This window comes from Cetorhinus maximus, chromosome 4, assembly GCF_964194155.1.
Source record: "Cetorhinus maximus chromosome 4, sCetMax3.hap1.1, whole genome shotgun sequence".
NCBI lineage: Eukaryota > Metazoa > Chordata > Chondrichthyes > Lamniformes > Cetorhinidae > Cetorhinus > Cetorhinus maximus.
Window position 1 is genome coordinate 46706302 of NC_135882.1, and position 23395 is coordinate 46729696.

At 41.4% G+C, this 23395-nt stretch overlaps 1 protein-coding gene across 5 annotated transcripts in view; it reads right to left on the reverse strand.

The window, feature by feature from the left end:
* sugct (succinyl-CoA:glutarate-CoA transferase) overlaps nucleotides 1–23395 on the reverse strand; it is a 596483-nt gene that overhangs the window by 315750 nt on the left and 257338 nt on the right. For all 5 annotated transcript variants that reach the window (XM_078540132.1, XM_078540128.1, XM_078540131.1 and 2 more), the window contains exon 12: nucleotides 17768–17870. In XM_078540132.1, the coding sequence (XP_078396258.1) occupies nucleotides 17768–17870 (103 nt within the window). The remainder of the gene's footprint in view (nucleotides 1–17767; nucleotides 17871–23395) is intronic.

Genomic DNA, 23395 nt, shown 5'->3' on the forward strand with positions numbered 1-23395 from the left:
TCCGTGAACTGTGCTTCTTAGTTACCCCACCTCAAACTGTCTCTCAATTTCCCCACTAGTATCAGGTCTGGATCCACGCATGGCCTGGTGGAGCATGGAATGCCTCATCACTCTGAGTGTAACAGTTGTCACTGAAACTCCAGTTTAGGGGTCTCTGCTTATCATTTGTTTTGCAAAGGGGGAAGAGACAGAAGTTCCACCACTTACAAATCAATGTGACAACTGGCAGAAAAAGCAGGCAGCCTCCATTACCAGTACTTCCTTCCTTTCAGTGGGGACTCTGCCACTGTCTCTCTGAGGTAAGACAGAAGATCATCAGAACCCCCTTAGAATTTCAGGGTCCATAAGTTTAGCATCAATGTGAAGGTATACCTTCTTCACAGCAATTCTAAAGCTTGGATATTAACATTTGAGCTGACTCCAAGGTGAAGTAGAGTGTGATTATGTACTTTCAGGTCTGATTTTAAACTCAGGCTCCATTTGCACTGTAAATCATTTCTCACCAATACTATACTTGTAGTGTAAACATAATCTAATGTCCAGAGCTGAAGGAAGTGCTTGTATGCTCCTTCTAATAAAACACCAGCCCTTTTTTTGGTTTGAGTATCTGGAGTAGAGGCGATAGTGTCCTGGAAGGAATTCTAGCTACTCCTTCAGTATTGTTGTTTCAGCGTCTCCAGCCTATTTCAGAGAGTGACGAATGGCTTTGACCATCACTACTTAGTGGGCACGTTGACACTTTTTGTCAGAACTTTGGCAAAACATAAAGATTTGGTTAGCAAACTGGGAGCTTCAGAAGTTGTTTATTAAATTGTTGTTGATTTGACAAAGGTTGAGAAAGCATTGTATGAAAGAAAGTAAGTAACATTTCTTCCATCACTCATTCCTTTGACTTGACTTTTATTGCAAAATTGATGGGGGACGGAGTCTTCAGCAACAACATAAACGGAAAATAACAAACTGGCAGCCCATTTTACACAACACCCGAGTGACTTTAATGGAAAAGAATCATGGAATGGTTACATCACAGAAGGAGGCCATTCGACCCGTTGTGTCCATGCCGGCTCTCTGCAAGAGCAACTCACATAGTCCCATTCCCCTGACTTTTCCAAGTAGCCCCACAAATATTTTCTCTTCAGGTAATTATCCAATTCTCTTTTGAAGATTATGATTGAATTAGCCTCCAACACACTCTCAGGCAGAACATTCCAGTTCCTAACCACTTGTTATGTAAAAAGGGTTTTCCTCATGTTGCCATTATTTCTTTTGCCAATTACCTTAAATCAGTGCCATCTGGTTCTCCATCATTCCATCAAAGGGAACAATTTCTCCCCATCTACCTTGTCCAGGTCTTACATGATTTTGACTACCTCTAACAAATCTTCCCTTAATCTTCTCTTCTCCGAGAAAAACAGTTCCCATCTCTCCAACCTATCCACATAATTCAGGTTCATTATCCCTGGCACCATTCTCGTTAATTTTTTCTGCACCTTCTCTAACGCCTTCACATTTTTCCTATAGTGCGGTGTCCAGAGTTATACACAATACTCCAGTTGAGGCCGAACCAGTGTTTTATACAGATTTATCATAACTGCTTTTTTCTTTCGTACCCAATGCCCCTGTTTATAAAGCCCAGGATCCCATATGCTTTATCAACTGCTTTCTCAACCTGTTCTGCCACCTTCAATGATTTGTGCACATAAGCTCCTCTGCTCCTGCACCCACTTTAGAATTGTACCCTTTATTTTATATTGTCTCTCCTTGTTCATCCTGCAAAAATGAATCACTTCACCCTTCTCTGCATTAAGTTCCATCGGCCCATTTCACCATTTTATGTCCTACTCTCCTCACAGTTCACAATACTTCCAAGTTTTGGGTCATCTGCAAATCCTTCCTCCAGTCTGAAAAAAAATTCACCACTACTCTCTGTTTTCTATCACTCAGTTAATTAAGTATCTATACTGCTACTGGCCCCTTTATTCTTTAAGCTCTAGCTTTGCTGACAAGCCTGTTATGTACACTTTATCAAATGCCTTTTGGAAGTTCACATACACCACATCAACCACATTACTCTCATCAACCATCTCTGTTATCTCATCAAAAAATCCCAAGCAAGTTAGCTAAACACAATTTGCCCTTAACAAATCCATGCTGGCTTTTCTTAATTCATTTGCCTAATTTTCCTAAGTGACTGTTCTGTAAAATAGTGCGAGGTGTAATCGGGTGGCAAATTTACCATTGCTCTTAACTGCACTACCCCCAAGACCAATTTCACCCCATGTTTTCTACAAACTGAATTAAGATAGCTCACATATTTCACTAAGGATCGTTAAAAGGCATTCAAAAGAAAGGTTTTCATTCAAATTGTCTGGATTGGATTCAAACTCAGATTCCAGATGTGGCAGAGGATTGAGTCAACATATTGGTACCATTTGCCGCAAAATTTGAGCTGTAATACAAGAAATTTCAAATATTTATATATGGGCAGATGACAGCTGCAAAGGAAAACAATACTTTTTTCTTTGGTCAAATCTACACACAACTAGGAATAATTGGGGCAAGCCTTTGCCAGAAAAAAAAATCAATGGGTAAACGGAATAATGACAGAAAAAGGCAACATTAAGAGAAAAAAAAAACAGAAAACTTAATAACTGACAATACAGAAACTACATTATAGTCTAAATGTTGTTATTTCTAACTTTTCCACAAATTTGTTTTTGCTCCTTTGAACATATCTTCATTGGGTAATTGAGCTAGTCCAGCCATGAATGTGGTACCAGTCCATCAATGTCCATCTTTTGTTAACCCGCCATTAGGTAGGTTCATGTTCTCTGTCCTCCAGAAAGTTTGGCTATTACATGCAGACATCCCCTAAGAACCTCCTGTGATGCTGTGCTACCAGTTAGAGAAACACTTGTGTGATGTAGTTTTCACACCTGTGCCATTTCAGAGCAAGAAGGGTGTGTGCTGCATAAATCTTGTTTTGTCAGACCTCTCACCTCACAGGGGAGTCAGTGATCAGAACTTATAATTTGAGGTAAAGAGTCCATCTTTTATTTAATATGGAAATATAATTAGTAAATGCAGCGTAAGTAGCACCTGGCATAAGCTTATACAAAGTCTTCCAACGTGAACACGTGCATAATAAAATAAATTTCAGCTGTGACTGAAAGATCACAGTGTAAACAAGGGATCGCCACTCAATCTGAGGTTGCTGATCCTGGGTTACAGCCATGAAACTTTGCATGAAACGCAAGTCCTTGATTGTTTATTATATTGTCTGAAACATGGATTATTATGCCTAGATTTCACTTTACCAGGTTTTTTTAAATGTTGCTGCTGAACTATTATATTGCCATTGGTGTTTTCCAACACTATTTAAGGTTTAAATTACAAACAATTTCTTTCCAACTGACCTTGACATTGCACTGTATACATCTCAAAGTAGCAGAACATGCAAAAGCACTTCTTTAAGAGTGATAGTAAATTGTTCATTATGTTGCCAATTTTCCAAAAGTGGACAAACAAATCAGACAACACAAGCCAAACAGCCAATATATAGAGAACAATTACTCTATTCTGGCTTGAAAGTACCAAAATAACACTAAATCAGTTTAAACATCAGCTTGATGTTAAGCACAATGATCTAACTTATCCTTTTATTGAAAATGCATGACACTCAATTTTTGTTGTACTTTTAGAGTTTTCAATTGTTTACACATCACAGTAGATGCATGATCCAAGTCAATAAACTCTTTAAACAATTAATCAATCTCCATTGTGCACAGTCAATCAGAGAACGTGGTCACTTTCTTGCTTGTCTCTGCTGTTTCTCTCTAGGTATTTTCTCTTCTGATTATTTATCTTTTATTCTGCATAGCTCTCCTCTTTGCTTCTGTCTATGTCCTTGGCTGCTTCTTGTTCTCATGAATTCTACTTTCCTTTTGGATTAGTGGGTGGGATGGCGTGGTGTGATAAATAAAGGGGTCACTAACAATTAAAAGATGCTTTCAGGACTGCTTTCAGGGGATTGTGGGGAAAATGTGACCCTTAAGTGACTCGCTTCCCATTCCCCCACCACTTGCCCACTCAGTGTGAATGTCCAAGAGTTTTTAAAGGGTTTTGCTGCTTCTCAAAACACATTCCTTTAAATTTAAGCTTTTACATTATTTGCCCAGATCTTCTGGTCTCCGGATCGTTGGAGACTGGATGTACAACCCTGCAGAAGTCCCAATGTGCTGACCTCCATGGGAATTGCCTGTGAAGCTTGAACCCCCGATGGGTAATTCCCCTGCTTCCCGGGACCCTCCACGGATGTCACCGACTCTGAGACTTCAAACAGTTCCATGATACTTCCCTGGATAGTTACCCACAAAATATTAGGCAGAAAAAACTTAGTCTAACTCCTGGGTAACTACAGAAATAACCCCCCAATCACTCACAATTACCACCCGACACCCCGACTACTCCTTTTGACCTCTTGACTACCCCTGGTCCAAACCAACTATACTCCGATCCTACGCAACTACCCCACAACCACATCCCAACCTGACTACCTTTCCCAACCACACTAACCCTAGATCCACCTACCACCTCACCCACCTAATCACCTACCACTCTACTCACCTACCACAGCCTAAAAGTATGTAGTGTTATGACTCACTGGGGATAATGCACTGCAATATCAAGCCCCATTGCTCCCCAAGCCACGACAAATGTGAAAAAGTTTGATCAACCAACCTAATTGTTTAATTTAGGGTAACAGAATACAATCACCAGGTTCGTAAACTTAATAAGTAAATAACTGTTTATTGAACAAATTGTCTTTAACCAGTGGCTAAAGAAATAAATATGAACTGCTAATTTCTAACTCTATAACCCAAACTCTACCCCTTCTTAAATCCATATACACACACATACAGGATACATAAGACACACAAAAACAAGGATTTTAAGGCTGGGATAAAACAGTTCAATAGCACCAATTCTGGAGTACAGGATTCGATGGGTTGATTTTGATCGATGTCTTCCAAATTCCTTTCAGTTCTCATGACCACATGAGGTGGTCTTCCAGCACTTTTAGTCTTTAGCTCACTGGTTGAGCACTTGCCTTTCAATGTCTCTAACAGTGATTTTCCCCTTTGCCTCTTGACAGGGGTTTTCAGAAAGAGAGAGCAGGTTATAGACATTTGAGGAGAAAAAGCCAGCTAGCTATTATTGCAGAATTACTGGAATCTTACACACACATACAGGAGAGAGAGGTTTAGGTCTTTTCCCTTTCAGGCTAGGAGCTATTCTGCTGCAATGCTCTCATACAAACCATGGTCACTTGGCTAGGAGCCAATTAAAACGTTGTTGCCAGGTAGTTCCCCATTAGACCAGACTCCTCCTCAGCACCATCCTGTCTTTCACAGCACACTCTGTTCCAGGACAGCAACACTGTATATATCCCTCACACTACCAGACTCCTCCTCAGCACCATCCTGTCTTTCACAGCACACTTCATTCCAGGACAGCAACACTGTGTATATCCCTCACACTGTTCCAGTAGACATGTCCTTCAAATTGCAGCCATTGTAATTTTAATCCACAATCCAACATAAATAAAAAGGTATGTTCTTTACAGTAGGGAGAGAGAGAATGGGTGACCACCAGACAATCAAGTAGAAAAAGGAAGGTAGTGCAGGAGTTCCCTGAATGCACCTGACTCTCCAACCAGTATTCAGTTTTGAACACTGATGAGAGTGATGGTTCATCTGGGGAGTCAGCCACCGCCAAGTCCATGACACCATGGGTAGCTCAGCTGTACAATAAGGTACAAGAAGGACTGGAAGAAAAATAGTGATAGCTAATTCAATAGTTAGGAGAATAGATGGTGTTTCTGTGGCCACAAAGTGAATCCAAGATGGTGTGTTGCCTCTTTGGTTCCAGGGTCAAGGATATCACTGAACAGCTACAGAGCATCCAGGGGGTGAACAGCCAACAGCTGTAGTACACATTGGTATGAATGACATAGGTGGAAAGAGGGATGTAGTCCTGCAGTCAGAATTTAGGGAGCTTAGTAGGAAATTAGCAAGCAGGACCTCAAAAGTAGTAATTTCCTGATTACTCCCAATACCACGTGCAACTGAGTATACAAATAGGATAAAGCAGATGAATGTGTGGCTGATGAGATGGTGCAGGAGGGAGGACTTTAGATTCTTGGGACATTGGTATCGGCTCTGGGGGAGATGGGACCTGTACAGGCCAGATGCGATACACCTAAATAGAGCCAAAACTGAGTTCCTTGCAGGGGGGTTTGCTAGTGCTACTGAAGAGGGTTTAAACTAACTTGGCAGAGGTGTGGGAACTAGGAAGAATTATCAAAGAGGAATACCAAGGTGCACAGAACATTGGGATAGGTAGATAGCACTGGAGTGTGTATAGCAATTTATTAGATGGGGTCAGAATAAGGGAGAAAGTAATGAAGTCTAAATCAGGGATAATGTGCATGTTTGTGAATGCACAGAGTGTGGTTCATAAGTTTGGTGAGTTACAGGCGCAGATTTCCATGTGGAAATATGATGTTGTGGCTATAACAGAGACCTGGCTCAAAGAAGGACATGACTGGGTGTTAAATATTCCTGGATATAAGGTGTTCAGGAAAGATAGAAAAGGAAAAAAGGGGAGGAGTGGTGGTATTGATTAAGGGGAGCATTGCAGTGTTGGAGAGAGAGGATATCCCCAGAGGGGTCGAGGACAGAATCTATTTGGCTAGAGCTAAGGAGCAAAAAATGTACAATTACATTGCTCAGTGTACTCTAAGGACCACTAACTAGTGGAAAGGCTGTAGAGGAACAAATTTACAAGGGAATTACAGAAAGGTTCAAAAATTATACAGTAGTTATAATGGGGGGCTTTAATTATCCAAATGTAGACTGGAATACTTGTGGTGGTGTAAAGGGCAGCAAGGGGCAAGAGTTCCCAGATTGTGTTCATGAAAATTTTCTACAGCAATATGTTTCCAGTCCAACAAGAAGGGAGGCACTGCTGGACTGGTTCTCGGGAATAAGGTGGGCCAAGTGGATCAAATATCGGTAGGAGAACATTTAGGGGAGAGTGATCACTGTGTCATAAGGTTTAGGTTGGCTATGGAAAACGACAAAGAATAATCTAGGTTAAGAATAATTAATTGAGGGAAAGCCAACTTCAATGGGACGAGAATGGATCTGGGCCGAATAAATTGGAATCAAAGGTCGGCAGGAGAAATGGTAGCTGAACAATGGGCTACCTTCGAAGAAGGGATAGTTCAGGCACAGTTAAGGTATATTCCCTTGACAGGAAAGGTAGGATAAACAAATCCAGAGCTCCCTAGATAATAAAAGAGATAGGGATTAAGATGAAGGAGAAAAAGTATGCTTATGATAGCTGTAAGATGAATAATACAATAAAGAACCAGGCTGAATATAGAAAGTTCAGAGAGGAAATGAAAAAGCAAATAAGAGAAGCAAAGAGGGAGTGTGCAGGTAGACTGGCAGTTAACATAAGAGGGAATACCAAAGTCTTCTATAGGCGTACAAATAGTAAAAATGTGGTAAAAGGAGGAGTAGGACTGATTAGGGACCAAAAAGGAGATTTACACATGGAGGAAGGGGGAATAGCTGAAGTGTTAAATGAATACTTTGCACCTGTCTTTACCAAGGAAGAAATGTTACCAAGGCCATGGTGAAAGAAGAGGTAATTAATATATTAGAAGGATTTAAAATTGATAATAAGGAGGTATTAGATTGGGGGTCTATACTTACAGAGGATAAGGCACCAGGTCCAGATGAGATGCATCCAAAAATGCTGGGGGAAGTGAGAATGGAAATTGTGGAGGCATGGGCCATCATTTTCCAGTCTTCCTTAAACTCATGGGTGTTTCCAGAGGACTGGAGAATTGCAAATGTTACACCCTTGTTCAAAAAAGGCTGTGAAACTAAGTCCAGCAACTCCAGGCCAGTCAGTTTAACTATGACGATGGGGAAATTTCTGGAAACAATAATTTGGGATAAAATTAATAGTCACATAGACAAATGAGGGTTAATTAAGGAAAGCCAGTGTGGATTTGTTAAGGGAAAATTGTGTTTAACTAAACAGCTTGAGTTTTTGAAGAACTAACAGAGAGGCTTAATGGGGGCAATGTTGTTGATGTGGCATACATGGACTTCCAAAAGGCATTTGATACAGTGGCGCACAACAGACTTGTGAGCAAAGTTATAGCTCATGGAATAAAAGGAACAGTGGCAATATGGATACAAAATTGGCTGAATGACAGGAAACAGAGAGTAAATGGATGTTTTTCAAGCTGGAGGAAGGAGGTTGCCAACACATTTTTAAGAACACTATCACCCTCTTAGCAGTAGGTAAAGGCAGTTAATTTGACCCTCTTAACTTTTAATGTTGCCTCTATTTTCCTTTGCTTACCATTAACATATCTTGAGTCTTACAGATTAAGCAGTCATACATTTCCTGTTTTGTGTTTATAAGAACAACATATATTTATATAGCGCCTTTAACATAATAAAACCCAAGGTGCTTCACTGGAGCATTTTAAAACAAAATATGACAGAGTCACATAAGGAGATATTAGGTCAGATAATCAAAAGATTGGTCAAAGAGATAAGTTTTACAGAGTTATTGATGTCATGGGTTAATCCCCAAACGTCATTTTATATAATTTCATTTTAATATGCTTTAACCTTGTGCACCAATTAGTCGTGGTTGTTTATCCTGTACTTTTGTTTCTGCTGAGAATGTCAACAATGAAGAGATACCATATTTCAAGATAGTCCAAGGGGGAAATTTTACAGCCCTCTGCCGACACATCTGTGGAGTGGGGAAGGGGGGCATGTAAAATGAAACAGGTGGGCAGCCTACCACCTTCCCATAACTGCTGACCTGTCCCACATATTGAGGCCCTAAAGTTGCGAATCGGAGACCATTTAAGGACCTATTTCTGTCTCCGCTGCCATAATACTGTGGATGGGAAAGGCGGAAGTGGCCAGCCTACTACTTTACCAACTGGAGTAAAAGGTGGGAAGGGGGTCCCTTGTGCCCATTGGGGTACCTCCTCTGAGATGGTACCCCCCCCCTACCTTTGTGTCTTGCCCCGGCCTCATGAACCTAACCCTCCTGGCCCCCTTGCTAGGATCCCTGTTCCCTTACCAAGCAAAAAAGTCAGACTTACTTAATTTGGTATCCATGTTCTCTTCTTGTCAGGACTCCTTTCTAGTCCCAGCAACAACCACTAGTGCATTCTGGCACTGCTGGGACTACTCAAATGCCAGCCAATCATTTGGCTGGCAACTCCTGAAGGTGAGACTTCTGAGGGCAGAAGTCCCGCTCTCAGCCCACTAAGCCTGCCCCCAGCATATTATCGTTGTGGGGCAACACTTTCAAAGTTGGTGAGCTGCCGACCGACTTTTCTACCGGGGGGGCCCTAGCAAATTCACCCCTAATCTTTCTATGTCTGCAACAAACAAATTTGCTAGATCTAAACTACATCTTTTATATCAAGAAAATCTGTGTAAAGATAAAAATACAAGAATGTAAGAAATAAGAGCAAGAGTAGGCCTTTCGGCCCCTCAAGCAATTCAATAAGATCATGAGTGTGCCCCAGCAAGAAGACAGGGAGGAAATATATATATACAGGTCACCCTGGCTACTTTATAAATTTATTGTTTTTATTTTTTAAAATGGACAAGGCTTTACCCTGACTAGCCATGACGCATACCAGAGGAATTTCTAACCTTCAGAAACCAGCAGGGACTTTGTTATCTTTAAAGAGGTGCTAATGCCCTCTGTGACAGCCGGCAATCAAATTCCAAACAAATGCACCAACCCGTTTGCATTTCTAAGGCAGAGCTCTGGCCAACGGAGATGGTATGTCTGCAAAGGACAAAAGGGACCCTGGTACCTCTATTAAACACTTGAAGATTCCAGATCTGGGAAAATACATCCTTTGTCCAACACCCAGGAGAAGAAGTGGGAGGTATGTCACATGGCCTCCTCCAAGTGGCTAGAACCTGTATTTTGCCGTGTTGAACTGAACCCAAGAAGTCTACCATTTTATCATCTAACAGGTAGCAGCAGAAAGAGCTCTGTCCAGGTGAAATGCCTGGCCTTCATCTACACTGTGTACTACTGAAAGATTGGAACTTCTGTATTTGTGCTTTCAAGACTAATTCATCTCTACATGCCTTCTCCCATCGTGAAGTCCTCGATTCTGGAAAGTTGATCACCCTGCAACAATTTCAGCCTGCTAACCTCTAAAGTAATATGCCATTGAGTTTTTAATTCTGGATTCTGGACTCATGTGAAACCATAACTCTTATTTTTATTGTGGTCTTGCCCTGTACCCCTTTCTTTCCCTTATCCCTCTTTCAGTGTATGAGTGCAAAAAGGATCAGACGCTGTGAAACCACTTTCCTGCGCTTTGTGTGTATGTAAAATAAACCAATCCTCTTATTTTAACTTATCTCGAGTTTGCTGTGGGGTTATTAATAGAGGATTGGATCACTCCAAAACTGAAGGGTTGGGGAAACTTCCCCACTTATAAAGTGGGGAAATCAGAAACCAAAAACGCCTTTCTGTTTACAGATGGGTAGTGAGAGGAAAAATCAAGGCTGTTTAAATTAACCCCCCCGGTCCGTAAAAACTGATTGGATTGTGGTTTCAACTCCTTTCCTTCCCACCTTGCCCCACCCCCACAAAAACATTGACTCCCTTGTAGACCAAAAATCTGTCTAACTCAGCCTTGAATATATTCAAAGACCCCACCTCCACTGCTTTCTAGGGCAAAGAATATCAAAGGTTAAGAATTCTCTGAAAAAAGAAATTCCTCTTCATCTCGGTATTAAACTAGAGGCCACTTATTTTGAAACTGTCCTCCCAAGTTTGAGATTTCCCTGCAAGAGGAAACATCCTCTCAGGATCTATCCTGTCAAACCCTCTCAGAATCATATATGTTTCCAGAAGGTCACCTCTCATTCTTCTAAACTCCAAGGAGTTTAGGTCCAACCTGCTCAACATTTCCTCATCAGACAACCCCTTCATCACAGGAACAAAACCTAGTAAACCTTTTCTGAACTACCTCCAATTCAAGTATATCCCTCTCTAAATAAGGAGACCAAAGCTGTATGCAGTACTCTAGGTGTGTGGTCATACTTTTGCCCTGTACAGTTGAAACAAGACTTCCCTACTTTTAAACACCACCCCCATTTCAAATAAAGGCCAACATTTCATCTGCCTTCCTAATTCCTTGCTGTACCTGCACACAAACCTTTTGAGGCACTGGAACCGGCAAAGCATACAGGATCTGACAACATTTGGCAGTAGTAATGAATGACACCTTCCAGCCCACTTGATTGGCATCCCATCCACAAACATTCACTCCCTCCACCGCCAATGCACAGTGGCAGCAGTGTGTACCATCTACAAGATGCACTGCAGGAACTCACCAAGGCTCCTTAAACAGCACCTTCCAAACCCACGACCGCTACCATCGAGGAGGACAAGGGCAGCAGAACTAGCCATATCCTTAGCCAAGCTCTTCCAGTACAGCTACAACATTGGCACCTGCCCAACAATGGGGAAAATTGCCAGAGCTGCCCTCTCCACAAAAAGCAGGACAAATCCAACACAGCCAATTACAGCCTCATCAATCTATTCTTGATCAATAGCAAAGTGATGGAAGGTGTCATCCACAGTGCCATCAAGTGGCAATTACACTATGATAACCTGCTCAATGATGCTCAGTTTGCGTTCTGCCTGGGCCACTCGGCTCCTGGCATCACTGCAGCCTTGGTCCAAACATGGACAAAAGAGTTGAACTCAAAAGGGGAGGTGAGGGTGACTGCCCTTAATACCAAGGTAGCATTTGACCAAGGTGCCCTGGCAAGATTGAAGTCAATGGGAATCAGGGGGGAAACACTTTAATAATTGGAGTCCTACCTAGCACAAAGGAAGATGGTTGTGGTTATCAGAGGCCTATCATCTCAGTCCCGGGATATTGCTGCAAGAGTTTTCCTTAGGCACACCCATCTACAGCTGCTTCATCAATGATGTTCGTTCCATCATAAGGTCAGAAGTGGGGATGTTCACTGATGATTGCGCAATGTTCAATACCATTTGGAACTCCTCAGTTACTAAAGTAGTCCTTGCCAATATGCAGCAAAACCTGGATGACAATCAGACTTGAGCTGTGGCAAATAACAAGCATAGCACACAAGTGCCAAGCAATAACCATCTCCAAGAAGAGAAAATTTAATCATCGCCCCTTGACATCCAATGGCATTACCATTGCTGAATTCTCTACTATCAACATCCTGGGAGCCATCAATGACCAGAAACTGAACTGGACTAGCCATATAAATACTGTGGCTACAAGAACGGGTCAGAGGCCAGGAATCCTGTAGCGAGTAACTCACCTCCTGTTTTCCCACAGCCTGTCCACCATCTACAAGGCACAAGTCAGGAGTGTGATGGAATACTCTCCACTTGCCTGGATGAGTGCAGCTCCAACAACACTCAAGAAGCTTCACACCATCCAGGACAATAAAGCCTGCTTGATTGGCACCCCATTCACAAACATTCACTCCCTCTACTGCTGACGCAAAATGGCGTCAAGATCTCTACAAGATGCGCTGCAGCAACTCACCAAGGCTCCTTAGACAGCACCCTCCAAACCCATGACTGCTACCATCTAGAAGGACAAGGACAGCAGATGCATGTGAACACCACCACCTGGAAGTTCCTCTCCAAGCCACTCACCATCCTGACTTGGAAATATATCGCTGTTGTTTCACGGTCGCTGGGTCAAAATCCTGGAACTCCCTCCCTAACAGCACTGTGGGTGTACATACACCACATGGACTGCAGTAGTTCAAGACGTTCACCACCACCACCTTCTCAAGGGCAATTAAGGATGGGCAATATATGCTCGCCTGGCCAGTGATGCCCACATCCCGTGGATGAATAAAAAAAAGTTTTAAGCTTGTAAATTAACAGTTAGTAAGTTATTAAAAATTAGTAAGAGGATTTTTGGGTTAGTTAATGTCACTGATCTAGTCATCCTGCTGCAGCTGAACTTTGTAGAATTATTACAGAAAGACTGATCCCAAAGACATTCAATGCATCAAAAACACAAGGGCATTTCAAGGGAGTCTGTGGCAAGTTTTGGATTTTTAGCCCAGATCACCAAATAATAATGCAAAAGTTCTTGTGAGGTTATCTCAGGGGACATTTTACACTGTGCATACTTCCAAATACTACATCTCCTCAATTCACTTCTGCTTGCATTGTGACAGTTTACTTTAAAAAATGGTGAACCAGTTTATTACTTCACAACTCATAGATTTTTAATCTTAACAAAATCTGTAGGTGGAATAAATGCCACTACTTCCCCAAAAAGCACCTCAACAGTCATTCCTCCTCCTGGGATTCCATTCTTTCCTCACCACAACACTCTCCCAGTTCCCAGATGTAGTTTCCCCTTCAAGTTTCACTTGATTTACTGGGGTAGTGTACCTCTTTGACACTTCGCCCTCCAGTTCACAAGATCCAAACTCTCTTCAAATTCAGAGACAATTTTACCTCTGCCTGATTATTGTTGATGTGAAGAAATGACTGAATTATTTTCCTCAAGTAAAAGTTGCCTTTTCCACATTTCCTATCAATTCAAAAGGGTTTAACTCTTTCTTTTCTGATCTTGTCAAATTCAAACAAAAATCCTTGTCTTGATCCATCGCTACCAATTCAACTTTTCTGACTAAAGTACAAACTACAATATAAAAACTAACAAATGCTTCTCTCCTATATGGTAGTGTCGTGGTTATGGTACTGAACTTAAAACCTAGAGGTCACAAGTTCAAATGCCACCATGAGGTAAATTTAAAATTGAATTTGGGTAAGTCTGGTAATTTGTGGACTAGCATGTTACCGTGTCTATAGCCAGGGGTGGTATTCTTTCTTCTTCTTTCATACCAATGGTAACTTTTTAAAAATGTATGTTACATTTAGGTTTTTTTATTTTTGTTTTTTATTTTGCATGCATCCACACACTACCTTGATATTGGTGCACATAACAAAATTCATTCTGCACATGGATGGAAAAAATAGAGGGAACATTGCTCCCTATTCCTTTTTCCAAAAGACATCACTTCACAGTTCTTTATATTAAATTCCATCTGTCACTTGTTTGTCCTGTTGAAGTTTAATAGTTTGTTTTGTGGGAGTACTTCAATTGATACATTGAAAGGTTTCATTAATTGCTGTTTGCTATCTGCCAAGAGTGGGATAAACTTCATGTGCATAGGTCAGGAGCCTCACTTGTACAAGTTAAAGTGGTTAGTCAATCCCTCTGAGTTTCAATATTTTTTTCCCACTGGTAGTAGTTTTTCTTCACGAATAATTTTTGTGCACTCGTGCTGGATGGAATGCAAATTTGTTTTATCTCCCCTCAAAACTGGTCAGGTTCTTTAGCACAGCATCTGTCCCCTGCCTCTGCTCTAGACCATGCAGAGATCAAGGGACCACCCCCCCCAGCCTCCTCCAGCTGACATGTGACATGTAGCCCGCACAGTTTAACTGGTCATGCAGGCAGCATGTCGGCAGGCCTGCCTGGAGCTGCGAAAAATGTGTTTTTCTGACCATTGTGGAGTTTCACTTGGAGCTGGTGTACTTGGTCACCGCCTTTGTCCCTTGATGCCAGTGTCAGACTGAACCTGCTTCATCATCTTGTAGATGTGGATGGAGTAACTCTCCTTCCTCAACCTTCGCCGCTTCTTGCTGCCGGTTTCTTTAAGGCTTTCTTAGCTCCCTTCATGGGAGCTGGTTTCTTCTCATCAACCATCTTCAATTTCAGACACAGAAATGCAGTGAAAGCAGGAGAAGGCCCCTAAATGGTTGTTAATTGGCCACTTAAGAGACTCAAGCAGGGGCGGAGGGGGAAGGTCGACCATGGGCCTTCCTACCCAGAACTTACTTCCAATGGAGGCAGGAAGGCGTCAGGTATCGGTCCCAACACAAATACACCAAATTATCAGGCATGTCACCTCCTTCCTAGCCTCCTGCAGGGGCAGAAGATTCCAGCCTACATTTGCATCTAGCTTGGGCATGAAAGTTTCATTGAAAAAGTGACCAAATAGAAAGATACATGGGAAAAGTGCTGATCTTAGGCAACTGGCAATATGAAGAATAGAAGAATATGGTCCCGCAGAGGGGCAAGTAGACCCGTGGATGGGATGGGTAGCCTCGTGAAAGGGAAATGACCGCATGAAGAAGGAGATGCTAGCTGGAGGAGAACTATAATCACATGGTTTGTTTGTGCCACATCAACTAACTATGATTTGTAAATTGCTAGGTGAGGAATTATCAATGAGAAACCATATTTAATTTTTATATGGCTTCATCCATTAGAGTGTAATAGACCTCGTTAGTGACATTTCAAAACATGAGTCTTAATTTTCTATTGTTTGTTGGATTCCTGTAAGTCATCAGCAAATAATATCAGTCATTCATTATACAGAGTATTAACTTCCATGGTAGGCAATTAGAGATAAAGGAATCATTTACTGAAGGAAAAATAAATTGAAACAAAGAGTATTGGGTTGGGTTCCTTGGTGACAGTTGACAGCCACTGTGAACTTTCTGACTATTTTTAGCACAATGGGTACCAAGGAAGAGCTCATAAGGCTGAAATGGAACCAAAGGATTCTGATTAAATCAAAAACCACAAGAGTGCTGGTTCAACAGAGTATGGAAGATGTAAGATCCTGAACTCTACAACATCTGTCATACCATATGCTTGCCAAGTAAAAGTCTGAATGACAAAATTGAAAAGATAAACTTCATAGATCTTTATCATTGAACTGCTATAAGGAAACTGAGTAGGTTGTGAGTATTAAATAAGGAACATCTCTTTTAGTGCTGCCTTTAAAAATTAAACATTTAAAACAAATTATGGTTTATTTTAATATATTTTCATTTTTTTTCTGTTTGCATATTTGTTAAAGATCTTTGTTCACTGTGGTCTAATGCAACATCACAATGGCCAAATTGTGTACAGCAGAGGAACTAACAAAGGGTCCATGATCATGGATATTGGCAACTGACTTATTTTAAATTCAACTTCTCAGTACATTTGGCTTAGTAATGTTTCAAAAATAAAATTTTCAATGCAGTTTACAAACAAAAATATTCAAACTTAGAGAAGTAGGCTGCAGAAATGGATGTTAATGTTAATCCCAACATTTTATACCAGTTTTTAATAACAATGGTGATGGTGATCTCATCAATAAACTACATAACAACTTTTGGAACAAGAAGAACACCTTTAAACACAATGGGCCTAATCTTAACTCACTCAAATCTCATTCACTTACACAAGTTAAATTCAGGCCCATTGAAACAAGTCTGTTTCTTTTTCACAGATCAACCTCACCTATTCATCTTCTTATTATATCCCTCAATCCCTTCTCTATTCAGTACAGTAATATATCCAATTGTCACCCGGTCCCATTAACTAAGTCAGCTTCAATGATCTTGCCTGGAAACTTCTTCCACAACTTGTTAGGTCACTAAGCACTTTTCTTCTTAGGCCTTAACTAATATTTAATTTGTATTCCTTGATATTTGAATACTTTATCACAGTGAACAGTTGTGTTAGACCCCTTCAAAATTTTAAAAACATAAGTAGCTCACCTCTTCTTCAAAGAAAACCAGCTCAAGTTTCTTAATCTTTCTTTATATCTGGACTAATCTTTATTGCTTGCTTAAGTGATCTCTCACACACAAAATATCCTGCCTATGTTTAGGTAACTAGAACTGCATAGTGCCCCAGATATTTCTCTCATCAGCATACAAAGCTATTGCAATACTTAAATGCTGCAATCTCAAAGTCAGAATGGCAACACACTAAGTATGACAACTAAACCCCAGATTACTGAGACCAATGCTACTGTAGGTCGGCTAGTAGTTAAATAACATGAGAAATACAGCAGGAACTGCAATGGGTGCATCACATTATTTAATTAAATAAAAACAGATGCTGGAAAATACTCAGCAAGTTAGGCAGCATCTGTGGGGAGAGAAAACAGTCAACATTTGAAGTTGATAAGCTTTCAGCGAGTTGAAACATTAACACCGTTTCTCTCTCCACAGAGGCTATCTAACCTGCTGAGTATTTGCAGCATTTTCTGTTTTTATTTCTGATTTCCAGCATCAGCAGTATTTTGCTTTTACAGTTAACTATTTTTGATCAGGGACAATTTTGCTTAAGTCGGATTTTGTTTCCAGGAATTGTCACAAAATCCAACATGACAAACTTGTGTCTCGCGGAGATCTGCATGGACCAATCAATAATTTTACAGGCTCATTTGGCTATTAGAGACACAACATGCGACATGGGTTACTGTATCTTTCAAAATCTTCTTGCTCCAAGCATGTGGTATTTTGCCTGCAAACAGTTTTTGGTTTTAGGCCTTTTGGTTGACATTTCTCACCTGGTCAATACACCCATTAACAAACTAAGTATTGTACAATTCCTGGTCAACAGCCATCGAGCACTTTGCAAGCGATCAGTTTTTTTATAGATTAAGTATGCAGGGCATTGTTATTTGTTTCTTTCTAAATAATAAACTGGGAAACTGATGAAACCCACATCAAAGTAAGGAGATTTTCCATCCAGCTGATGTTCCTTTCAGTTCCATTTTCTAGTTTGTTATGTAAGATAAAGCAAAGAACTGACCTGAGGTTCAGAGAATGCTTGTTGAATGCTGTTTATTGGACCATATGGTACACCACTACCTTCAAACAGTTCCAACCAGTTTTGTGTTGTCTTGTCTCGAAATCTAGGCAAAGAAGAATTCTGTGGTTTAGACATGATGTACTGATTTTGAAACTGTACAGCAGTATATCACTTAATTTGCAGTAGCCAGCAATAAAACAAAGATACACATTTCTTTGCAAAACTAAACTCTGCCCTGGGGCTGTGAGAGATGATATTCTCCAGATCAGATGTTTCCTTAATTTGAATGGGACCATAATTTTACAATGCAAGCACAAATATATTGTCCACAGGAACTTAAATACTTTTGTGAAGCTGCTTAATTTTATCTTTCAAAATGTTATTCCGAAGATAAATATTCTGATTTGAAGTGAAACACAACAGATTTTCTAGGCTGGAGGGAAGGAATTCAAATGCATATTGGTTTTGAGAGAAATTCTGCAGCTGTACTTAGGCCTTTGTAACTAGAGGCTGTGTAAATGATAAGAAAATTACTTTGATATTATAAAGTACTTTCTAAAAGAGGGTTGGGAAGTTATAAATCTCAGGGCAGTATAGGAAACAGGCGTTTTGCGGTGCCGTGGAACATCCATTATATTGACAGGACAGTTGATAACTGGAGGACATAGATTTGAGATAATTAGCAGAGAAAGGGAGAATTAGGGATGATATTTTTACACAGTGAGTTGTTATAATCTGCATTGCATTGCATGAAAGGGTGATGGAATCAGGTTCAACAGTAATTTTCAAGAGCAAATTCGATATATACTTGAAAAGGAAAAAAAATTGAGGGCTATGGCGAAAAAGCAAGGAAGTGGAACTAATTGAGTAGCTCTTCAAAGAACTGGGACAGGCCTAATGAGCTGAAAAGCCTCCGTCTGTGCTGTACATTTCTATGATCCTCAATCCAATCATCTGACAGAATCTTTGCAGAATAAAACCTTGCATAAGATGCCATCTTATTGCACAGGCCGACTGCTTTGACCTCTGCCTCTCCAACATAATTGAACTTCACAGTCCATAAAAGATTACATTCAATCTTTGTTCTTTGCATTCATTCTCATGCTTATTGCTTATGGAAGATAAAACTTTGTAAGTGTTCATTTAGCTGCCAATTTCCACTTTTACCAAGCAGCCGCTCAATTGTTACACATAATAGAGGTGTTGTATTTTTGAGTTTCTTTATTCTTATTAACTCCAGGTATTATTGCCTTCAGGGAACTGATAGGAAACACTTTCCCGTTTACATCAGCTACTGATTTAATCACGTGCCCATATAATTTTTCTCATTTTCAGAAAGTGGCAGAGTAGCACTATAATGAATTTTTAAACAAAATATATTAACAAAAGCAGAATAAGTAAATAATAAACCTAACACAATGTATCATTCTACATTAGTTATTAAGCTTTGCTTGTTCCTAAGGATAATATCAGGGTTATAATGATCAGGGAAGACTGAACAAGTTGGTGATTTATTTTCTCTACAAAAGAGGTGACGATAGAGATCTTAATTGAAATGTTGCAGGGTTCAATAGCGTAAGCAAAGAGATGTTTCAAATTATAGGTGATTCAAAAAGTAGGGGCCACAAAAATAAAAGTCACTAATAAATCCAGTAGAGTATTCAGGAAGAACATCCTTACCCAAAGAGTGGTAAGGATGTGGAGCATCCTGCTAAGGAATAGTTGAAGCAAATAGCATACATTTAAAAGACAGCTAGGGAAGCACGTGAGGGAGAAAAGAATAGAAGCATATGCTGATAGGGTTAAATGAAGAAGGATGGGAGGTGACTAATGTGGAGCACTGATCATTTTGGACCGAATGACCTGTTTCTGTTTTGTAGACTTGTGTAATTAAATGATGTTTATTGTTGAACAATAATAAATAGCTCATAACTACAATGCAAATTTTTCCTTTGTAGTGTTTTTTTCCTTGCTCTCACTTTTTATGGAAGCTAGATAGCCTGACTATGGTCAGGGTCTCTGTCTTCACTAAGGAGAGGGATGGTGCAGACATTCTAGTTAAAGAGGAGCAGTGCGAAATGTTAGATGCAATAAGCATGAGGGAGGAAGTACTGGAGGGGTTAACAGCCTTGAAAGTGGATAAGTCTCCAGGGCCGGATGGATTGTATGGCTGTTAAAGGAAGCCAGGGAAGAAATAGCGGATGCTCTCACAATCATTTTCCAATCTTCACTAGATACAGGCGAGGTACCAGAGTTTTGGAGGTCTGTGAACGTTGTACTATTATTTAAAAAGGATGTGAGGGATAGGCCAGTCAATCTGACTTCAGCAGTGGGCAAATTATTGAAATCAATTCTGAGACACAGGATAAAATGTCACTTAGACAGGCACGGATTGATCAGGGACAGTCAGCATGGTTTTGTTAGGGGAAGATTGTGTCTTTCTAACTTAATCAAATTTTTTGAGGAAGTAACAAGGAGGATTGATGAGGGTAGTGCAGTGGATGTTGTCTACATGGATTTTAGTAAGACATTTGACAAGGTCCCACATGGCAGACTGGTCAGAAAAGTGAGATCCCATGGAATATGGAAGTAGGTGGTGAGTTGGATTCAAAATTGGTTCAACGACAAGAAGCAAAGGGTAATGGTTGATGGGTGTTTTTGCGGATGGAAAGCAGTTTCCAGTTGCGTTCCACAGGGTTCAGTGTTGGGGCCCTTGCTGTTTGTCATATATATTAATAATTTGGACTTAAATGTGGGAGGCATGATTGAGAAATTTGCAGATGACACAAAAATTGCCCATGTAGTTGATTGTGAAGAACATAGTTGTTGTCTCCAGAATTATATCAATGGTTTGGTTGAGTGGGCGGGAAAGTAGCAAATGGAATTCAATCCAGAAAAGTGTGAGGTAATGCATTTGGGGAGGGAAAATAAAACAAGGGAATACTCAATAAACAGGAGGATATTGAGATGAGTTGAGGAAGTGAGACACCTTGGAGTACATATCCAGAGGTCCCTGAAGCTGGCAGGATGGATGGATAACGGTGGTAAAGAAAACATATGGGATGCTTTCCTTTATTGGATGAGGTATTGAATACAAAAACAGAGACGTAGTGATGGAACTGTATAAAATGCTGGTTAGGCCATAGCTGGAATTTTGTGTACAGTTCTGGCCACCACATTACAGGAAGGACATAATTGCTCTGGAGAGAGTGCAGAAGAGATTTACAAGAATGTTGCCAGGGCTTGAAAATTGCAGCTATGAAGAAAGATTCGATAGACTAGGATTGTTTTCCTTCGAACAGTAGAGACTGAGGGGTGACCTAATTGAGATGTACAAAATTATAAGGGGCCTATATAGGGTAGGCATGTTTCCCTAGCTGAGGGGTCAATTACCGGGGGCACAGATTTAAGGTGATTGGTAGAAAGATTAGAGGGGACATGGGGAAAAACTTTTTCACCCAGAGGGTGGTGGGCGTGTGGAATTCACTGACTAAGTTGGTGGTTGAGGTTAAAATGCTCGACTCATTTAAAAAGTACCTGGATAGGTACCTGAAGTGCTGTATCCTGCAAGGATACGGACCAGGTGCTGGAAAGTGGAACTAAAATGAGCGGCTAGATTCTTTCTTTCCTCTTTTTTGGCTGGCGCAGACATGATGGGCTGAACGGCCTCTTCCTGCGCCGTAACATTTCTATGGTTCTGTGTTTCTATGGACTTCCTCAAAGATGCTCCCATTTCGTTGCCATAACTTAGAAAAAAAATAACCATGACCCACTAAATTTAAATACCATCTGTTAAAATGAAAAAAAGATGGTGATAAAAAACAATTTGAAAAAATTAAACAAGATGTTTATATTTGAGCTGAATTGCTTGTTTCTTCCCTACGATACAACAACAGACTGGTGAAAAAGCATTTCAAAAATGTACTGGAAAATTCTTCTGGAAACTGGATTTTAACATCTTGTGCACCGTGATAGAATTAAAGGATCTCATATCAAGCTAACCTTTAGACAAAAATGTTAATTTTGTTACGAGTTGGCCCATTGTATTAATTTGCTTTATAATGTAAAAGGCTTCCTGGGAAGAATTTTCCTGTCGGTGAGTGGGGGCAGGGCCCACTCGCCGACGTGTAAAATGACGCGCGGTGACATCGGGCGCATGCGCAGGCCCCAACTCAGAGTAGCACCCCCCCCCCCCGACCGCACAGCGCTTCCGGGCGTGCGTCACACTGGGCGGGCCTTAATTGGCCCACCCATGGAAAATGGCAGTGCGCACCCGATCGGGGGTGCTGATCGGGTTTGCGCTTGTTCCCGCCTGCCCCCGCACAGCCCCCCCGACGGGGAGAAATTTCTGCCCCCAGCTTTCTCTTTCACAGAATTGTTATGACGCAGGTGGAGGCCCATCATGTCTGCACTGGCTCTCCAAATGAGCATTATAACTTAATGCCATTCTCTTGCCTTTTCCCCATAACCCTCTACATTGGGTGGAATCAACTCAGATTTGCACTAAGTAGCGTTTTACCCGTCAGCCCTGATGGAGAGTTTTCATGCCATATCATCCCAAACCCGCCACATTATTTATACATTCCCGGGGAACATGCCGTTTCTATGACGGGTGGGCTCCGATTCACTTGCCACACTGTCACCTCACTGCTTCATCATGTCTAAAGTACAGCCGTGCCCAGTGCTTCGAGCCCAGGACTGCAGCAAAGAAGACATGGCCCCGAAAGGCAAGAAGACTGCAGACCTTGAGCGCCCTTTGGATGATGTGGAGGCCCACTGAGATGTCCTCTATCCCCGCTCTGGCCGCAAGAGGGGGAGAAACACTACCACAACAGTTTAGTAGGCGATGGCAATGGTGATCAGTGCCAATGCTGCTCAGAAGAAGTTGGCCATCCAATGCAGATAGAGGATGAATGATCTCAACCATGCAGCCAGGGTATGGCAACCATATCATCACTCTAAACTCACGCCCAAGCCCATCACACATTCACTGCCAGCTCAAGGGACATGACCACCCATTCTCATACACATACCCTCATGTGTCCATCTGGCCTCATCTCCTCTGGAGACTGCCTCCTCAGTCATCACCATCTTAAGGCCACTTGCAAAGATCAACATGTGCACCCACACACAGCCTGGGATACCCTCCTTCCTCAGTACAGTCCTCGTCCTGCAGCCTCTTCCCTCGCCTGAGGCTACTTCTCCTCCTTCACCAAGCAACTCCTAGCCCTGCAGCCACTGAAAAGCCACCCACATATGGCTGATCTGGTAGGTAGAGACCCCCTAAAAGTGGTCTGTTGCTGCCTGTGAAGCCTGGCACTGATGACTGCGAGTGCTGACCGAAGCAAGGTCGGCAAACAAGCCTTGAAGTCCTGACCGAAGTGCAGCCCGCTAAGTGCACATCATTTGTGTGCTATTGTGAAACACGTCGGAGTGTTTTACCGCTGACATGGACAGATGATCCGGCAGAGGGGGACGATCATGGCGGGCAGACCTAATAATGATAAGTTGATGTATTACAATGAGGCTCCTGACGTCCAATGATGGGGAATGTGGCCTGCCATCGGCAGGCTGAGCAGACAATCGAGAACTGCTTTCACGCCATCGTGAAACCGATTGTGCCATATT